Source organism: Gallus gallus, chromosome 3 (genome assembly GCF_016699485.2).
Source record: "Gallus gallus isolate bGalGal1 chromosome 3, bGalGal1.mat.broiler.GRCg7b, whole genome shotgun sequence".
NCBI lineage: Eukaryota > Metazoa > Chordata > Aves > Galliformes > Phasianidae > Gallus > Gallus gallus.
In genome coordinates, this window is record NC_052534.1 from 71,584,042 (window position 1) to 71,597,613 (window position 13,572).

The 13,572-nt window shown below is 39.8% G+C and overlaps 1 protein-coding gene across 2 annotated transcripts; it reads left to right on the forward strand.

Annotated features, from left to right (window-relative positions):
• Window positions 1–1,411: 1,411 nt before the first annotated feature.
• Window positions 1,412–13,281, forward strand: LOC121110451. 2 transcript variants are annotated; one of them, XM_040697743.1, is made up of 3 exons: window positions 1,412–2,639; window positions 5,774–5,914; window positions 11,619–13,281. In XM_040697743.1, coding segments are annotated over exons 1-3 (687 nt in total). In that variant the 5' UTR covers window positions 1,412–2,094; the 3' UTR covers window positions 11,620–13,281. The 2 variants fall into 2 exon arrangements, 1 of the variants encoding a protein (XP_040553677.1); XR_005858409.2 differs by having other exon boundaries at window positions 2,340–5,024.
• The last annotated feature ends 291 nt before the right edge of the window (window positions 13,282–13,572 follow it).

The window sequence follows — 13,572 nt, forward strand, 5'->3', positions numbered from 1 at the left end:
ATCGTGAAGCAACAGTTGTCAGGGAGGTGAGGATTGTCCCACTCATTTCTCGATGTTAGTCCTGACAGCTAACAATGACAACGCACATTTCAACACTTAATTATTTCAGCTGTTAATCCTTCTAAGAAAACCCTACAGCTTTACGGCTGTTTGCATGGTTATTTTGCACTCTACAGCTCCTGCCATTTCTCCTCAAATCCTACACTGCAGTTACAAATAGGTAGCATATTGCTATTTGAATATCAACACTATTATAAAAATAGCAAATAGCAAATAACAAGTCCACGGATGGCCTTTTGAATGACTGGTATTTTTAAGTTAATTAGAAACCTTTTTTTTTTTCTTTTTCTTTTTTCCTCCTTATCTGAGTATGCCTGGGAATTTCCAAAGTGTTGCTAACAGACTGCTATAGAAATGAATAAATCAAGGTAGGGTGGCCAGATGTATATAACCTTGCTACTGAGTAGTCTAGGCCTTGATCTCTTAAGGATAGGAAAGAGGAACAACATCTGGGGGTAATGTAATGCACAGGAGTCGGCAGCTAGAAATACAAGCATACATACATTCCAGGCACTCACACTTTATTTTTTTACTACAAAAAATGGAGCTCTGTGCCTCTGAATAGAAGTAAAATCTGCATGTCTTTTTCTTGATGCTACTCCAGTGCAACCAATGCCATCCTCCGACATTTCACAGGATATATACTAGTGCAAGATTTGCTGCTATTGTTTTCTCACAAGCTCCCATTTCCTTAAAGTTGGCTGCACTAAAACTTTTAAAGCCAGGCAAACTGAATCTGTATGAGCTCCCCATTATTTTTTCATGATACCTTCTAGCCACTGTAACTTCCTCAGTGTGGTAGGATTTACAGTTTATGTCCTGAAAAAGAGTACTTGTATGACCCTGAGGACAAGTATCATATATTTTCAGTCCTGCTGTGTGAGTAAAAAAAAAAAAAAAACCAAGCAAAACAAAACAAGAACAAAAAAACACCCAAAAAACCTCCAATAAGAACCAAACCCAGAAAAAAACTCCTAAATAAGAGCACCTAACAATGAGGATGATGCTGGTAATTCACAAGATGCTCTCACAGCAATCTAAATAGCATACCAGCACTATTGCACAAGACAAAATGATGTGAAATGAATTAACACTCAAGAGAGCCTGCATAACCGCTGAAACTTGCTGCTGTTAAGCCCTAAGTGAGCACTAATTGCTCATATGATTCACTTTTAGGTTCTCTCCTACCTTCGATGTAACTTCCCCTGTATTTGCAGAACTATTTTCAATAAATCTAATTTATTGCACAGTTACTGTTTCCTAATGCGTCTTTGTTTGAATAAGGCAAGAGTCAGCACGGTAATCTTTTGTTATTCAGCAGAACTTGTTTCACTGAAGTAACACCTCTTTTTTTTTTTTTTTAATTTTAATAATAAATGCCATATATATTGTCACTAATTTCAGGGGTTTTAAAGCTCATATAAAGTGTGCAGATTCACATCAGAAAATGCATAAAATTGGAAACTACTTCTATTGTACACGTACTACCAGGCACATTCATGCAGAGTCCTCTTTGTTTCGCCACTCTCTATCAAAGATATTTTGTTCCTTAGGGCCTCACGAAAGAAAGAAAATCATCTTAAAAAGCGCATCTTGTTGTGCTACAATAATTACACCATTAAAAAAATAATAATAAATAAAACCCAACCCAAAATAAAATAGAGTAAAATCCCCTACCATATAGTTTAGGCCAAGCTGCCAAATCCTATTACAAATTCAATCCTATTAAAACCTTCCCAGGTTTAAGCCTGCTTTGGAGTTTTTTCATAAGAGTGCGTGACCCCTACCAAAACCCCTACATGTGTGGTCAAGGGACCTGCGGATAATTGTAAACTTCATGGGCTCCCATTAATCTCGGCACAGTCAGATATTAGTGCTTGTAAATCAGCACCTAAACAAGGACAATAGTTAAAGCCATCAATAGTCTTTTAATGAGGCAGATCAAAAACAAATGAAAGCAGCAGGACACTGGGATCTGCCAAGGAGGGGCAGGGAAGGCAGGAGGCTTTGTCTTCATTTCTCGCACAAAAGTAGATGGAAGCCGTCCAGGGCCTTCCCTCTCGCTGCTGGGCTCGCTGGCAAGCCGCGCACTGCCGCGCCTGCACATACAGCCATGCGTTCCCGCTGTGGCGCGGTGCGAGCGGGCGGGAAGCGCCGGGCTGCCCGCTACTCCCTTCGGCGGCCGCGGGCGGGCAAGCCGTGGGGCGCCTCCCCGCTACCGCGCAAGCGCGCTCGGGCTCTCCCCGTTGCCAGGCAACCTGCCGCCTCTGCCGGCCGCTGCGCCTCGGCGGCCCGGGCCAGGGCCACCAACGGCTCCCCCTCAGCCGCCAACGGTTCCTCCTTAGCTTCCAACGGCTCCCCCTCAGACACCAGTGGCGTATCCCGAGCCTCCAAGGGATGCCCCTCGGCCCCCAGAGGGTCCCACTAAGCCGCCAGCAGCTCCCCCTCAGCACTGTCCCAGTGAGAAGCGAGCCCCGCACTGCTTTTTGTGTGCTCCTTCAGGAAATGGCCAGTTTTTCGATAGGCACTGCCATTTCAACCCCCTTTTGCTTAAATCACTTCTGGACTTGGGGCTACAGGTGATTTAACAGAGGAGGGACAGATTGTGGTGATAAAGTGGAAGTGAAATCCCAGCCCCATTTGCAACAGCAGGGAAATGGGGGAGCACTCTAGGAACAGTCCCACAAAGTCCCACAGTCCCTCTGTGTGCAAGGTTTGCGTGCTGAGAATGTGTTTTGGTAGTACCTTGAAATAGCACTCAGCACCCAAAGGATGATGTGACACTGCTACATGCACCAGGAGGGACTGCTGTGTAGCAGGATAGGCACCAGTCTTCTGCTCTCAAGCACATGATTTAAAAATAAATAAGTACATAAATAAATAAATAAATTGTCACTATATGAGAACTACAGAGGTTGCACGTGAATAAGAGTTCATCATTAAGCCACTGAGAAATAATCCTGTGGCTAATAATATTTTCTTTCTAATGAGATCACCTCGCACTCACTGGCATTGGTACAAACATTCACAGCTAAGTGCTCAAAAGAGGTTGAAGCACAAACTGTATATAATTCACCGCTTGAGAAAACATTGTTTCAGCACAACACAATGCGAGATACACTCAAGTATTCCTCAGACCGGAAGAGCATACCGCAGTCAGGCTGAAGTGACTGTTTATATCAACCTGATTGCACTTGTTCTTTAGTAAAGCTAAAAGCTCTCTGCATTATAAGCCCATCTTCTCAGCTCTGAGGACCTCACATGTAAGGGACAAAACCTAAGTTGTGTGATGCCAACACTATGTGTGCTTGCATGTGCAATATTACAGATCAGCAGTCCAAAACACTTCAGTCTTTGGTTGGTGTGAAGGGGTGCTACTGAAACATGTCTGCCCTGATTTATCACGAATCCTCACAGAAGTTCCCCATCACAACACTTTTGCCGTGGTCCATAGCCAAAAGGTGGCAGTGTTCCATCCATCATCCACCTCCCACACAACACACAGGCAGGCACCTGCCTGCTACAATGTCGTTCACTCTGTCTGGGCAGCATAGTTCTTGTGCTGCTTTTCCTTGTGAAGAATAACTCTTTCCAGTGGACTCAAACATAAATGAATTAAATAGACACTTAGATGAACCTGAAGAACAGAAAACCAGCTTACTGGTTTTCACAGATACTCTTACCTCCTGGCTTTTTTGGGATGTACCAAAACAAATTTGTTCAGCCCACAGTTTGGTTTTCTTGGTTTCATGTCAAAATAGAAATACGGAATTTAATGGAATTTGAGACTTGATGACTAAGTGCACGGTTTCAGAAATAGAGTGTATTTCTTGTATGAAGAAAAGGATAATGCAGAAGTAAAGGCTATCCAAGGCACATTGTCATATATACACTGAATAACAGTAACACTTTTCACATAAATATATACACACACATATGTAAATATGCATGCATATACATTAAAGCACTTTTCATTACAGATAGCAAATTTGACTTTTTAACAAAAAATATCATCTGTGAAAAAATACTTTTTTAAATTGCAAAATAAATTAATTTATCCAGTAATTTCTTAAATAACAAATAAATCTCCTCTTCAAAAAGCAAAAAACAAACAAACAAACAAAAAAACCAAAAAACACCACCAAAAAACAAAAACAAATCCAGTCAGATCATTTAGTTTCCTGTGAAAATCCATAAAAACAATAGAAAAAAATAGATCCAAAATAAATTCTTCCTTATGTATTTAATGGGAGAAGTCTAGTCTTAATAGCTTAGTTTCTAAACAGGAATCATCATCCTTTTTATGGCTGTAGGATACTAGAGAATGGAGAAGCACACAAATTCAAATACTGAGTCAAGGGCACAGTAATGAGTAGAGCATAGTCTGTTCTCTGTCTGCTTTCCAGTACCCTGTAATACTCTACTGTGTAATTTAATCTAGTAAAGTTTGCAGCCTTAAATATCAGCATGGACACAAAATATTGTTGGTGCGTCAGCCTTAGAAACTATTGCACTTTTCTTAAAATGTTGGCAGTTTTCTGGTTCTCCTTTTCCCCTCCAGCAGAGAAGAACAGAGGAATAGAACCTGTTTCTCCCATGCATGAGTAGCTCAATGGAAGGGAAAAAAAAAAAAAAAAGCAAACTGAAATTGCAAGGATAAAATTAGGGATGAAGACACTGATAAATGCCTTCATTGATTAATCTGAGAATTATTATTACATAGGCTTTTAAAATACACGTTTACACTGGGTGCTGTATGGGGATATGGGATGATTCCTTTTGGCTTGGCCATAAGAAACGTTCTGCCAACTAGAAGAGAGGGAAGGAATTTTAGCAATAGTCACTCTTGCCCGGTCTACTTACTTTGACATCAGCCTTTACCATAAGGGGCCTCAAGGCATTTGGAGCTGTGTGTGGGGTCATTTAACTCACACTTACCTCTTTCCTCCGAGAGATGTCAGAAGGTAATTCTAGACACCTGCTTATCCTCACTGGGAATGCCACATGCCACCTCCCTACTCCATGTGTATGTAATTGCAAAGCCAGCAGGGGATATTGAATGATATTAGGAGCTATGGCACCATTAGTATGCGCTGCAGCTTCTTGTCATTAAATACGGAGTATTCATTTTCTCTATTGTCATCAGGCCTGACTAAGGCAGGAACCTGCATGAGGAGAAACTGATTTTCTGGGCTGGTAAAAGAGGAGCTAGCTGAAGTAGTTAGAGGAAGACTTTGAGGTACTTTACCCATCCTTTAACCATTACTGTGATTTATTTTCCTGGCTATCCTGTCCCACTGCTGGCTATGTCTGGTTTCTCAGGGATTAGCTGTAAGTTCAAGCTTTGTTATCACCTGCAACTGGCATGTTTTATTGACATGCAACTGCTTGAAGTCAGCCATGAGCTACATACTGCAAGTGCCTCTTCAAACCTAGCCCCCATGATTGTGCTGAGTTTCTGTAAGCATCACTGTTACCTCGTGCCACCACTAGAGATGTATGCATTTCTGTAGACAAATTGTGTATACCCAGATTACTGTAAGTGCACTGGATTCCTACTGATTTTGCAAGACAATTTTAAATCTGGAGGTGGCATTAGTGTCACTAGTTGGTCAGAGTAGATGTTCACTCTAAGCTAGATGTTTCAGTGCCACCAGCAATCATTGATGAAAGACTGGTAACTTGAGAACACAATTCATCTTCTTTTTTTCAGAAACCATTTTATATGCGTTATCTTAAAACCTACACCTAACTTTTCAGCCATCAGCTTTGTCCAAGAACAGTCTCAGCTTGGCAATTGTTACATAGCCCTGAATTCTACATTCCCTTTGTTCTTCCTTCCCTACTACATTTGGTGAGTAGTCAGTTCCTAGCTTTGTCTTAAATAAATCTTATAACATATGACACTGTAAACTAAGCTATTAAAATATCATACTCATTATCACCAACATCATCTCTTATAGTAGTTTTCTATTAATCATGACAGCTCTATTTGCAAGGGAGGTTGGTCAAGCAAAGAGGAGAATGAACAATGTATGATTCTCAGTATCTTTCTGAAAAGCAAAACTCAAAGTATACTGTGAGTTACACAAATGTATATGATGTTGTGCAGCATAGAAAATTAGCATGAAGGCTTCATGAGAATAAAAATTCCATGGGATTTCTATTTTTATGCTGTAAGTGTGGTGAAAGACACCATTAAAATACTGTAACAAAACCTATTCCCTCAATATTTGTAGTATCATTTTGCAGTCATAGGAGATCTGGGAAAATATATGACCCGAACCCCCATCTTGTTCTGGTTAGTTTAAGGTAGAGAATACATTCAAGTATAAGCACGTGGCATGTGCATCTCTGGGAAACAATATGTGGGAGGCAGGACCTTGTAAGTGCTTTAGAGTGAAAAGCTTACTAGGTTGTTCTGAAAATTTGCATGATAAGTGTCCATAAAGTCACAGAGTGCAATCCTAGTCCTACTTAAATCTGTAGGGCTACTGATTTGATAGACCTTTCATCTGACTTTAGTGCTGCCATTCTTATTCTTATTTAATCTGTTTTGTGTGCAAAACACTGAAATTCTTCAGGAGCATTAATTGTCCCAGAAGATAATAAAATAAGAAGGCAAATTTTATTTAAACCTCGCTTTCACTACAGGTAAATCAGAAGAGCAAGAAGTAAAATGAAATGAACAATGTAATGTTTTTTTTTTTTCTTTTTTTCTTTTTCTTCTGGCTAGTTTATTACTTATATCTCCAATGGTTTGGTTCAACTATTTCTTGAACTGTAAAATATTAAAGATCCAAGATAAAAAAGTACTCGCATACTTCAAATCTGACCAACACTATTATGTGCACTATTGAAGGATGAAAATTTTCTCTTGGATCAAAATACTGGCAGAGAATATTTATGTTTTATGTAAAGCTATCTTTACGGAAACAAGTAGACAGAGTGAAAACAAGGAGCCATAAAATATTTTTTTTTTTAATTTCAAAGTTGGTCAAAAATGGGTTTAGTTTTTTTGCAATTGTCCTGTTAAACATTTTGATTAGGAAGGGACATGTTTATGAAGTTCCCCCATTTTATATTGATCCATATGTCATTTTTAGCATGATAAATATCTGTATTGTATGTAACTGAACTAAGGAATTGTTTCTTTCCTGACTTACCTGTTGCTGAAGGTAATCGCTTTGGCTGTCTTGGTGCCCACCCACTTTACCATCTAAGGACTTTATGTTATGCTGCCAAGCTCTAAACTCCTCAGTAGATATTAGTCCTCTGCAAGAAGACCTAAATTCTAGTCAGTGTGTTTCCAAGCCTCCAAACACGGTTCCAAACCTGAAGCTCTGGAAAATTTTCCTAAGTCCTACGTACACTTTTAAAGCTGTGGTATCCTCTATTCCACACTCTCAAGACAATGAATTTATTGCTTCACCATCCCTGGATACACACACATGCTTATGACTTCACTGTAGAATTGGAGAAACATCATTTACTTTGGAAAAAAGAAAGGAAAGAGACAAGGTAGAATTACCAGTTGACCATAAATTTTACTGATCCAAAGCAAATTTCTCTTGAAGAACCAACTATTCTTCAGTGTTGAAAAAACCACAGGCAGACTCTCTCCTTCACAGCTGGCATCTTCACACAAATCTATGGGCTCTGATGGAAGGCATGCACAAGTGCTGTGGAAGCTGGCAGAAGCAATTGCCAAGCTGCTCTCTTTCAAGGGCCATGGAGAATGGGAGAAGTGCCTGAGGACTGGAGGAAAGAAGGTTATCAGGAGCATTCAACATGGATTCACCAAAGGGAAATCATGTTTGACTAACCTATCATCACTGGCTGGACAGATGAGGGGAGAACAGTGACTGTTGTGTACCTTGACTTAAGAAAGCCTTTTCACACTGTCTCCCACAAAACCCCTGTAATGAAGTTTAGAAAGAATAGGATAGATGAGTGGACAGTAAGGTGGACTGAGAACTGGCTGACTGCAGAGATCAGAGGATTTTGATCAGTAATGCAAAGTCCAGTTGGAGGTCTGTATTTAGCAGTGTTCCCTAGTAGTTTTTACCTGGTCCAGTCTTGTTCAGCATCTTCAGTAATCAGTAATTGTCAGCCTGGATGAAGGGATAAAGACTATTTTTCAACTTAGTCACCACCATACGCTATGCATTTCAACCACTGATGAACAAGAGTCTGCATGTTGTGCTTGTGAAAATCTGCACCAGTGGAGATGACCCACTGTTGCAGTCATCACTACTGAAACGCACCACTCACCACCTCACTGTGCTCACATCTGTAAATGTTGAGCAAGTGCTGATGAATGCCAGTGGGTGCCATTTTTTCTGTGTGGAAGAATTCAGTGACACGCTTTTGCTTCCTATGCACTTCCATGTCAGACACCATTGTGTCAGACTGCCTTGCTGCTGCCATTTGTCACACAGCAACAGAATGCAATGTTGGCAGGAAGGTTCAACCTCTACTGCCCCACTACAACATTTCTGATGTTGTAGGCCCACATAATGAAATAGGAGGCATTACTTTCAAAGCAGCCCTTGTATGAGTATGGGAGACTCATGATTCACAGACAGATTGCTCCTTAAAGAAGGAATAATAATTCGTTATTTTTTGTCAGAATGACAGAAGGAGCATTTTCGGTTTTCTAGCCACCTGTGTCCTAGGTGAAGTTCCTGTGCTCTGTTCTTGGCAGGTAATTATAAGAATAAGATACTGAGATCATTTGCTCAGATTTTCTATACAAGTTCCAGAAATGAGAATAATTTCAATACTGATGACCGCAATGTTTCTCCAGTCTAGTTGTGTAGGTTGCCCAGTGACTACCAGGAACAAGATCTATTTCTCCTCTGATAGTTTAAGAACACAAGATGTAGGTGACAGTGAGGGTTGTGATCAAATCAGCTGGAAATTGAAGGATTTGTGCTACTGAAATTGAGTTCAGCACAAGGCAGGAATATATTCTTTTTCCCCACCCCATCACAGTACATAATTTTCTTAAGCATTTTTAGACTGCGCTACAAAAGAATTACTCCACTGAAAATCTTAATATTTAGTCAGAATAATTCTATTTTATCATGCTTCAAAAAGTAACACAATTACAGTTTTGGATCCGTTTTATGTGGTTCTTGGACACGCTTGCATGTGAAATTAAAATAAACAAAAGTACTAAGAAATAACCTGATCTTCATACACATTACAACGCAGACTGAATGGTTGGACAAAATCTTTCAATCCGTGGCCATGAGGCACTGTGGTAACAAGTAATTCTACCTAATCTTGCAAGCATGAAGGCTCTTATTTTTTCTTTTTACAAAGATTCTTTCCTTAGTTCCACAATGCTATTCCAGCCAGAGGAGATATTCTAAGTTGTCTCATTACTTCTCATTTAAGAAGCAAAAGATTGCTCCAAGGGCTTGTTGTCCCTATTCCCAGACAATATTTGTTAGTCTAGTATGTTTTTGTTCCATGCCTCCTCCAGCCTCTCAAGAAGAAGCACTTTTTTTTGCAAACATTCCAACAGCTCATGACCACTGCGGACACTGAACAAAAATGAAAAAAAAACAATCAAACCCAATCTCCTCCCCTCCTCTAGCTTCCTACTAATATATAGAATGAACAGATGATTGGATTTTCCATCCTTGATACAGCTTTTCACTTATCAGGGTGAATATTTTGTTTCAGTGACCATGTCTTCTTTCTTTCTCTTGTACATTAACATGGCCTACTGTTTCCTGCTCTTATTGTTGGATCTTTCTTGATATATGTCAGAAGAGTGTCCGGCCTTTCCTGATATCCTCCTGGCTAGGGCAAACTCTCCCCAGGTAGAGCACAGACAACAAACACTTTGATTTTATGGTTCCTTTCTCCGTTTCTTACTTTTTGGCTAGATGTAGAGGCCACCACTAACCTAGCAGTGCAGGTTGACTTGTTCTCTCTTTGGCTTTGGCTGGTGCAGTCTATCTCAGCCTGTCTTTTTTGTCATATCTTCAAGGAGCTTTCCTTACCAACACTACGCAGTGGACTACACCAGTGTGCCAGGCGGCATGTTGTTAACAGACCAGCTGAATAACTGGAATCTGCTGGAGGTGCAATTAAGCTTTTCTTCCAGTTTCCTTTCATGTGTGCCAGATTGGCCTAGCCTGCCATTTTATTGAGCCTGACAGCAGCTTTCATCCAAGCGACATTGATGAGAGTGTGTAGTTGCTCACACCATCAGCCTGCCAGCTCCAATGGACAATCTGAATAGCTGTGATCCTACATTAAAATGTCAGCATTAAGGGAGGAGAGTGCACCATTTTGTTGCACAGCTGTAAAACCACTTCAGCGAGGCTTTCAAGCTCATTATTGCACAAGCAAGGGGTTTCAAGCATGAGTGCTCATGCCCTGTTCTCCACTCCCCCCCTCTTGTCAGCTTTGCTTCTATAAATATGCTTTTTTTTTTTTTTTTTTTTTTTTGGTTTTAAAATGGTATCCCCTGTCTCATCAAGGCACAACTCTCAGGCTGGGGCATCAGCAAGGCTGCAGACATAGCAACAACATAAACTCTGCAAGTGTGGAGCAGGACAGTGTAAGCAAACTGAAGGGCTGTCTTTCAGAAACAGATCCCATTTTCACTAAAATACATGCAGACTAGCTTGCCAATACAGGAACAGCACACTACCAAACTCTTTTTTATAAGTGGTTGAAGGTAATTCATTATTCAAACAAACTAAAAAAAAATAGTGTTACATCTAACTGAAACATTTTCTTTCCCTCTGTTAGGAGGACATATCTACTTACAAATTCTTCATGAGAAGAAGATCCCTTAATTCTTTCTTGACTGTACTTTGCACCTTGTCTTTATGCAGAATAGTACACTGGAAGGGTAAAACAAAATAAAAGTATGAGAATGTGATGATGAAATTATAAAAAAAAGTCCAAAATTTATAAGAAATAAATGTGTGAAAATATGTATTTGCCAACTTCTCTCACTGAGCCACAGCTTTCCTTTCAAGCATTTTCAACTCTCCAAATATAATTGAATTTCTTGTCAGGTTCTAAGTGCTGAGTCTCTCCTCTCCTCTCCTCTCCTCTCCTCTCCTCTCCTCTCCTCTCCTCTCCTCTCCTCTCCTCTCCTCTCCTCTCCTCTCCTCTCCTCTCCTCTCCTCTCCTCTCCTCTCCTCTCCTCTCCTCTCCTCTCCTCTCCTCTCCTCTCCTCTCCTCTCCTCTCCTCTCCTCTCCTCTCCTCTCCTCCCTATTAAAATTATAATCCATCATATGTCCAATCCATAGGTGGCGAAACTTATGTGACATTAATCCCTCTATGCTGTAATTGCAGCGAGTGGCATTTGGCAACTGAATTGTTGAACTAGACTATACATTATACAGGAATGAAAAAGATAATATTCTGCAAGAATCTGAAATTCTTATGCATATATTCATACAGCTGAATTTAGTCATATCATAACTAGGACCATTTCATTCATTTCATTCTGAAATTTGTTGTGAGCTGATGTTGCAACTTCTGTTCACTATGTTTGGTCTTTTTTTACCTGTTTGCACAGAGTATTTGGAAACTTCCTCAAGATCAAATGCTGAGCTGAGTATTAGGCAGCACAGAAAGCCCCAAAGCCAAAGACACCCCCATGAATCAGAGAAGGATTGCACCACTGCGAAAAGATTCTGTCAAGAGGATCTGTACTGTTCTTCAGTGTATAGGAGCTTCCAGCGAGCATGCCGGGCAGAGGCAGCAAAATGTAGGATGGGCAGCCAGGAATGTGTGTCAGCGTGGAAAGAACTGAGGAAAACAGTGCTGGGAGAGTGCAAGTGCTCGGAGCCACTTCAAAGGAGATGCCTTAGAATATGGAAAGGAATATTTATCTCTGTGTTTGGATCAACGTGACCACCTGAAGAATTGCCAGAGGAATTTAAATAAAAAAGTTCCAGCCATTAAAGGCAACGCTGTAAACAATATCAAAAGCTAAAACGTTCTCAGTTTTCAAGCACTGAAAAAGGTAGTGTTCTCTACTCCGATATTTTACTGCTGGGATTGGTTGCCATTCATAAGACAAGCTAGAAATGAAAGTTTCCATTGAAAATCTAGTGTGGAGAAAAGGAAAATTGCTTTTGGAATGGTGATTTTTAGTATATAAATACCAAGTGTAGAGTTTTTTCTCAAGCTGTAGGGTAGTTTCTTCTCTTAGGAGCTTAAATGATGAATTTAATGAATACAGTAACCTGCATTTGAGTAGCAGCACGAGTTATCCATTAATGTTGGAACTGATATTGCTAAGCTAGTAATCCAGTGCTTAGAATCTAGTGTATATTACCATCTAAGATCACTGTGCAGCCAATGAAGATAGTTAAACACCCTTGGATAATTAATCCAATGCTAGAGGAGGCATTAAGGGGTGGAATGACTTGCTCTCTGGAGATTCCTGTCTCACCTTATGAACTGCAGGGTCAGCTCCAAGAACAACCATATAACTTATAGGTGCCTATTACCAGGTGAAGGGAATTCTTCAGGGATTCTACAGCTAGCTTCCTAAGTAAGAAATTGAAGTAACTACTAATTTTTCAGGTGGTGTTTTATATTCACTCAGAATGCTTAATATCCTGGATACATTTATTTCTGGATATTCTCAAACCCTTATGTCATTTTAACTTAGTCTGAAAGAAGAAAGGTTTCAGTCCTCTGGAGCAGGAATATGCAAGTTAGACAAGGGACTTCACACATGAGGAAGTTATGTTTGCGTTTCATGGTGTTACACAGAACTCTGAAAATTCTGCTAATGATGCCTTTAAAAAGGCAGTCATATGTTTTATCTCACAGTTAATGGCATAGTAGGACTGTCTGGTAAGTAGGGACTGATGTTCAGATATTATTGATAAAGATTTTACAGTGAAATGAGTCATTTACAATATTTTTCTGTGTGATGTGTCACCTTTATTGGCTGTTTCAAAAAGGTTTTGTACGTGATTCAATATTTAGTATTCTTTTTTTTCTTATTTAATAGACCTTTTACATTTACTTGTTCAACTGATTTTCTGTATCTTGAATCTGTGATCTAATTTCAGTTAAGATTGTTAAAACTGTTAAAATGGAAGTCTGCTTAAGGGAAAGAGATGAGAATAATAAAATTATTACAAATTCTGAAGGAAGTGGTAGATGGATGAGAGACCAAAATTAGGCAGACTTTCTGAAGGAATAAACTGTGTATTGCAACATTTACTGGCTACTTAGGTATTTAGCAGTGTCCAGACTGGTCACAGTGGTGTCTATTCCTTGCTCTATGGTTTTGTCAGAGTGGATGCATACAGGAACAAGACTTGTTGCTGTGGAAGATTTAAGGGGCATAAAGACAGACAACAGTGGCTCACTGGAAATCAAGCTGCATGGGACAACTTGTTTGTAAACACGTTGATTAAACTTTCTATCAATTAGATACCTTTTATTTCTTATAATGAATTATTTGCTTATTTGCTGCACTTTAAAAGAGGTAGTAGGTGTGAGATTAC

Coding starts and splice junctions, on each gene's coding strand:
- LOC121110451 (XM_040697743.1), top strand. CDS start 2,095: ATGGAAGCCGTCCAGGGCCTTCCCTCTCGCTGCTGGGCTCGCTGGCAA. Junction 2,640..5,773: donor TTCTGGACTTGGGGCTACAG/GTGATTTAACAG, acceptor TCTTTTTTTCAG/AAACCATTTTATATGCGTTA.